This window comes from Hylaeus anthracinus, unplaced genomic scaffold, assembly GCF_026225885.1.
Source record: "Hylaeus anthracinus isolate JK02 unplaced genomic scaffold, UHH_iyHylAnth1.0_haploid 11981, whole genome shotgun sequence".
NCBI classification, from domain to species: Eukaryota; Metazoa; Arthropoda; class Insecta; order Hymenoptera; family Colletidae; genus Hylaeus; species Hylaeus anthracinus.
Genome location: NW_026534329.1, coordinates 7,999,900 through 8,006,588, shown reverse-complemented (window position 1 = coordinate 8,006,588; position 6,689 = coordinate 7,999,900). Strand labels below are relative to the sequence as shown.

Here is a 6,689-nt window from a genome sequence, read left to right as displayed (position 1 = left end):
GTAGTAATCTTCCTTTCGTTTGTAGTTGAATAGTTCAAAAGTTATAAGCGATTGTTTATAGGCTAAATAGGCAACTTCGTCAATTTTTAAGATTTTTGAAATCCGGGGTTTCCATGTAATTCAGAATTATTTATTCTTGGGTTCATGTTCAATTCTTCGTAAACTAATTATTTGACAAACATTCAAAACGCTTTGAAACGAAACTTTTGCGTTCAGTCGCTCAAAGTACTTTGAGCGCGCTGCGAGGTACCACTACTTTGTTCATAAAATGAGATCTTGAACATTTTGTTCCCGCTATAAAGCCATTTGTATCTTATTTTTGAGATCCTAAGATATCACTTAAAATAAAGAAAAATGTGACTCCGAGGAAATTGTATGTACAATTAAATTGTATGCATGTACATGTACATTACGATGTACAGGAGGCTTGAAGAGGTTAAAAAGGTGACGATCCGTAAAGGGCTCTCCGCATGAAGCAGAAAGATCCGAGAACGAGAAGCTCCTATCCGGGCGAGGTACGCGTGGCGAGGAACAAGATATACGCATTAAACCGAACACGCTGTCTCTCTATCCCTTTCCTTCTCTCGCGCGACACAATACACCTACGAGATAGCTTGTTCACGCTGATAGGCAACCGCGTTACCCACACATGCCTGGCCAGGAAATCGCACTCGATCATCTCGCCAGTAGTTACACTAGTTACGGCACAACCCTCGAAGGGCGGTGGAAACGGAGAAAAAGCACGCTCGCAATATGGTAACACCATAATGCGGGTAAATAACATCGTGATATACACATAAACACGTTCGACGCACGAAACATTTACGCGGACATTTATATGGACGCAGAAATAATAAAAGAATAAGAGAGGACGATTTCTCTACCGTTCTCTTATCCGTTACCAAAAGACCAAGGACGGACTGTCACTACCCGAAAACAAATACAAAATCTCGCGAAAGCTTGTGAATCTTCATCTCCGGGTAAAAGCTTTTCGTTTGTTGACTCTTTCGTTTATCTACTCGGAAAAATTCTCTTTTGTTATTGAAAAGAGATGGTTTGTGTAAATAACCTCTCAATCTTTTCCTAATTATGCAGAGACATTTGCTAACGCGTAATTTAATATTCTTGCGGATCTTTTTATTGGAAATTATTCTACGTAAATTATGCAGACACAAAATTATCTACGTATGTATACATTAGGTGGACCGGAAAGTAATGTCGTTTTTGCCATCTTAAATACTTGTTTAACATTTATCAGCTCATTGATTTTTCTGGCATTGAAAATTTGCACACTAGGTGACAAAAGGCTGCTGACAATGAGGGCGATTGTATAATGAATTAAAGATAGAAATTTATTGGAAAGTTTGAATTTAATGTAAGAGAAACGACATTACTTTTCGGTCTACCTAATAAATACAATGTGTTTATGTAGTACTATATCTAAGCCTACAAACAGGGGCGGTTTTAGCAATATTGGCGCCTCGGGCAAGATTATCGTGGCGCCCCTTCAGAGGCTTCAAATTTTTAAAAAAAGAAGACAAGGTAATAATTTTAAACGATGAATCTGTAGCTAGATTGTAAAGATTGTTAAACTACGATATACAGAGTGTCCCAAAAATGTTGTAACACCTTGAAAGATGTGGTTCGGAAGGTAATTTGAAACAACTTTTTCCTTAGCGAAAATTTTGTTCAAAGCTTCGTTAAAGAGATATTAACGAAAAATCCCGACCAATCAGAGCGTGAGTATACCGTTGAAGCGGCCGCAGTAGGCGTGGCTACGCGCTTGGCGACCGCGCTCATACGTTACCGCGAGCGCTCCATCGGCATACTCGCGCTCTGATTGGCCGAACTTTATCTGTTAATATCTTCTCAACGAAGCATCGGACAACATTTTCGCTAAGGAAAAAGTTGTTTCAAATCACCTCCCGGACCACCCTTTTCAAGGACCTACAACATTTTTGGGACACCCTGTATACCTAAGCCTACAAATTTTGAACATATCCATTCCACGATTTTCATAATTGAATACCTAAGAAAAAATAACCAAACGGCACAGCCAAAAAATAACTATTAGCACAGTTGCCACTTTATACGTCGCTAAATTATAGCAAACGTCGTGCAGAAAACTAATGTAGGAAGATAAACGTATTTTCCTGTAATAATAACACTTGCGTTCTAACACTTGGCAAAAAATACGCAATGTCATCCGTTCTTCGTCGAATCAAAATTCGAATTTATGTTACCGAATTAAACATTTCTCAGCGAAGAATTAAAGATATAACTGCTTTTAGATTTTCTTTTCTTTTATAATAATAGCAAACTCGAATCAGTCTGCAACAACTCTCTTTTGACTATAATGTTTGTTCACTCTATTATAAATAAAGTATGAAGTATTCATTTAATTTATTCCCGAAGAGAACGCGAAGTAAGGTAAAAAGTTGATCGAATAAACATTACATTAAGAATAGGAGAGATTTTCCTCGAAGTAAATTGAATTTTATAATCGACAAAAGAACCAAGCGAACGATATTAACGAAAGTTAACGAATACATAACTATAATTATAATAATTATAATAAGTAAACGATAACGAAAATTGGAACGAATAAACATTATATTAAGGATAAGAGAGAATTTCCTCAAAGTAAATCAAATCTGGTTTTATAATCGACAAAAGAACCTCCAAGCGAACGATATAACGATATTGCTGCGCAAAATAAACATGCCTTTCTTAGATTCATATTTAAAAATATAACCGTTCGATCGAATAAATGACACAACTATACCACCAACTATACATACATTAATCTGTTTCGTTACCAATCAATAAAATTCGACTAAATTTCTACTTGATTAATTATTGGTTTCGGGGTCCGAGAAAGTCTAGTTCCGCCACTGTCTTGTACTTACCGATTTGTATTATCAAGCGAGGTAGCACGATCCACCGAGCCTGGAGTCGTTCCCGTGGGTCAAATGATTTTGACGATCCCCATGGTTTTTCCGAACTAACGACGCACTCCCGGACTCGTCCTAATCACGTCGAGCCGCGCACCAGAACCCTTTCGATTGTCCTTTGTGTCGAAATCCGGCGAGAGAAGTTTTGACGGGTGCGAGACTGCAGCAGCACGAGCACTCACACGATCACCTCGAAGGTCTGTTGCCAACTGACCCAGCCAGTGACAGCTTTCTGCGGGCTAGCACGCTCGCCAACTCATGTTCGATGAAATAACTGCTCGATAACTAGTACGATGTTACACAAAGGCCCACCTGAAACAGAATTCCATCTCTTATGTCGAAATCATCTCAAATAAGAATGATTTTACTTCGTTAGGAAACTAACTTCTAACATTTTGGAAAACCGTGGTTCGATTATTATTGAGAAATCTAGACGAGACTTCGTCGATAACGCGAGGGTATCATCTACGACTTCCGCATAAAGGAATGGGAATTAATAATGGTCGAAATTTAGTATTGTCGATGGTTAGAGGTTAATTAATAATACCTATCGTAACCATGCTTCTCGAAGGACACTTGAGATCTGGATTTTGTTGTATTACCGTTTCGTGGAACGTACGCTGAGCCCGAGAATCGACAGTGAACGGAGTGGAAAAATATTGGAGATGGTTCCGTAAAGGAATTTTTTTTTCGAAAGTTGCCAGCACTGTCGATCATATGGCAATCAGCTGTAATTCACGTTTCGTCAATAGACATATGCTTGCACTTGGTTTAAGCAATCCATATGCGAAAACATCGATTGATACATATTATTTGCAATCAGAATTATCAGTTACACTCTTCTTACTAAAAAAAACAACGTAATCTTACTTTTTACTTATCGAAACTGAATGGCGAATAAAAAGGATTTAACCTATTTAATTATTCGAATGTTACTGTCTACGTACTGTCTATGTATATATTAAAGGTTTTCCTATAGCTTTCTTAATCTATTTTATTCATGTTTATTACAACATTACTGACAATATAAATTATCTACTTGAATTCGCGATACAATTTGATTATTATCCTATTTAATTATTCGAATGTTACTGTCTATCTACTGTCTATGTATATATTAGAAGTTTTCCTATAGCTTTCTTAATCTATTTTATTAATCTTTATTAAAACATTACTGGCAATATAAATTATCTACTTGAATTCGCGATACAATTTGATTATTATGACATCAATTGAAGGTTCTAGTTATTCATTATAAATGATACATCTAGGTCAATAAAATTTATGCTCCAGAAATTCGTTTATCTTATGTAATACCCATTATATTTACATACACAAAATATGTGTATGCAAATAATCAAATTGTAAAAAGGGTCTAACCTATTTAATTATTCGAATGTTACTGTTTACAGTACATATATTAGACATTTTCCTATAGCTTTCTTAATATATTTTATTAATCTTTATTAAAGTATTACTGACGATATAAATTATTTACTTGAATTCGCGATACAAACTGATTATTATTATGACATCAATTGAAGGTTCTAGTTATTTATTATAAATGATATATTTAGGTCAATAAAATTGATGCTCCAGAAATTCGTTTATCTTTTGTAATACCTATTATATTTTACATACACAAAAAATTATACAATCTCTCTTTGGATTTTTTTAAAGATCGACTTGTATACTGCTTATGTTGAGATAGTAACTGCATTTGAGTCACATTATTCGTGACTTCTGAGACTGTACATATCATCAATGTTCTTGCGTAATAATATACCGTCGATTTGAACTAATTTGAACTCTATTGTTCGAGACGCGTTCGAAATTTTCGTTCAGAGTATTTTAGCGTCAAGGTTACTTGATGTAACAGTTTATTATCTGACAGTTAAATGAGAACAAAATCTAACGTTAAGCAATTTTAAACACGAATTTTGTACCAATTATACATGCCTAATTCGATCAATCGAAGGGTAAATTTTTTGTCTACAGTTTGCAGTAACACATTAAAGATAAAATAGATAAAATTCTTATTTTATTGCTGGTGGACATCTATTACTCAAACTAAACGAGTACAAACATACAAAACGCATCAATTGAATTAAATGTTTTTCATTTTTACATTAAATAGAAAAATGTAAACGTTATTAAATGTGTGCTTAGTATGATTTAATCCATAAACATTTATTTACAAGTGTTTAACCATTTCTCGAAGCTGAAGAACCGAAAGACATTTCGGTCGATACACTAATTGATATCAAAATCATGGCCTCGATAACATTGTGTGCTCGAAGATTGTGATTTTCGTCAGTCTTAACTGGATCATTTTTTGCCGGATTTCTTTATGCCGCCCGTGACGAGAGGTCCCCTTTGGCTTGCCTTCTTTGCAGCCTCGGCGAGTGCTTTCTGTTGTTCCTTCTGCTTTTGCTTGTACGCTAGGTCTTCGTCATCCAAAACTTTCGAATCCTTTTTCGGCGCCTTAAGGGGCTTCTTCTTACCGCCCTCACGACTCGACATTCTAAAAAAATATCCATAATTCAAATTATGCATAATAAAATTATCCATCATTTTAAAAAGAATCTTCCATGTGTATCTGTACGAGAAAAATCACGATAAAGAATATCCAGAGATCTAACTTTGAATGTCAAACATCAAACAATAACGAATTAGAAGACACCGTTCTTCGAAAACATAACCTATAAATATATCAAATACAAACTAATAATAGTTCGCGAAACGTTTAGAACTGTTACACATATTTCATTTGTACGATATAAGAAATAGTGACATACTATGAAAAACAATTTTAAATTAATTTAACGCACACAATATGAAATTATTCGAAGATCCTGAACGGCACATGGAAAGTACTTTGTTCGAGTTCAATTGTATCACCCCGCTTTTAATGTAGTTGAAATTAAATGGTTTCGATAATTTCGTTTACCTCAAATCACAATCAAATTTTCCAAATAAGACTCCCAACAGCCGTAAAAAATACAGTACGTCAAAACCTAATAGTTTGCATCAGACTGATATCCAGTGCGAGTCAGTGCGATTATACTGGAGTATGCGAAACTGAAATTGAAGATTGTGCTGCTCCCTATGAACAAGTGAGTGTGAATCTTTGCTCATCGCCGTTGGCGCCACTTTCTTGACCAAAGAATCTGTGCAGATGATAATCACAATTCTACAGGAATTAATATAACAAAATTGTGGAGCACAAAAGAAAACGTAAATAAAATAATCCAGCTACTTAAATATGGACCAACATCTAACATCGGAGAAAACTTCATAAGAAACTATCGCTAATAACCAAAGGTTGATGCGACATTAAATATGTAATAAAAACAAAAAAAAAAAAGATTAAATTTTAACAAACGAATTAAAAATTGCCATCGTTAATGTTATTTCTTTTATTATGATAGTTTACGATGAATTGTACAGTAATATTTTTCAAATTATCTTCTTTTTCCGTAAATCTTCACATATCGTTTTTCATATCACAACATATTTTGTTATTGCACACTTCATATCACTGTTTAATAAAATCGCGTCTAATGTCTTTCTTTTTCAATTCCCTACTTTTTTCCTTACCTACATATTAGTCTTTCTTAATCTTCAATCCCTTATTTTACCTTAAACTAAAACCAAAACTAAAGTATAACTACTTTATTCATTTCCTCATACCAATTGAATTTTCCTTCCTTCCTTTCTTCTTTACATATTAGT

The 6,689-nt window shown here is 34.6% G+C and overlaps 2 protein-coding genes and 1 long non-coding RNA gene across 4 annotated transcripts in view; all 3 read right to left on the bottom strand.

Annotated features, from left to right (window-relative positions):
* The window catches only part of LOC128885437 (atos homolog protein A), a 93,755-nt gene extending 90,505 nt beyond the window's left edge, over positions 1-3,250 (bottom strand). Inside the window, exon 1 of the mRNA XM_054139488.1 lies at positions 2,910-3,250. The gene's annotated coding sequence lies outside the window, so the exon portion shown is untranslated. The remainder of the gene's footprint in view (positions 1-2,909) is intronic.
* Positions 3,251-5,112: 1,862 nt separating this feature from the next.
* On the bottom strand, positions 5,113-6,065 carry LOC128885475 (translation machinery-associated protein 7 homolog). 2 transcript variants are annotated; one of them, XM_054139541.1, is made up of 2 exons: positions 5,905-6,065; positions 5,113-5,478 (listed from the first exon to the last, which is right to left on the bottom strand). In XM_054139541.1, the coding sequence occupies exon 2, from the start codon at positions 5,475-5,477 to the stop codon at positions 5,283-5,285; it is 195 nt and encodes a 64-aa protein (XP_053995516.1). In that variant the 5' UTR covers position 5,478; positions 5,905-6,065; the 3' UTR covers positions 5,113-5,282. The 2 variants fall into 2 exon arrangements, with proteins under 2 accessions (XP_053995516.1, XP_053995518.1); XM_054139543.1 differs by having other exon boundaries at positions 5,786-5,919.
* Positions 6,066-6,353: 288 nt separating this feature from the next.
* Positions 6,354-6,689, bottom strand: part of LOC128885477 (uncharacterized) — a 1,031-nt gene continuing 695 nt past the window's right edge. The window contains exon 2 of the long non-coding RNA XR_008459611.1: positions 6,354-6,689. This exon is cut by the window's right edge and continues 456 nt beyond it. This is a non-coding gene — a long non-coding RNA (uncharacterized LOC128885477).

Excerpts from the sequence above, each read along its gene's own strand:
- LOC128885475 (XM_054139541.1), bottom strand. The coding sequence starts at position 5,477 with ATGTCGAGTCGTGAGGGCGGTAAGAAGAAGCCCCTTAAGGCGCCGAAA.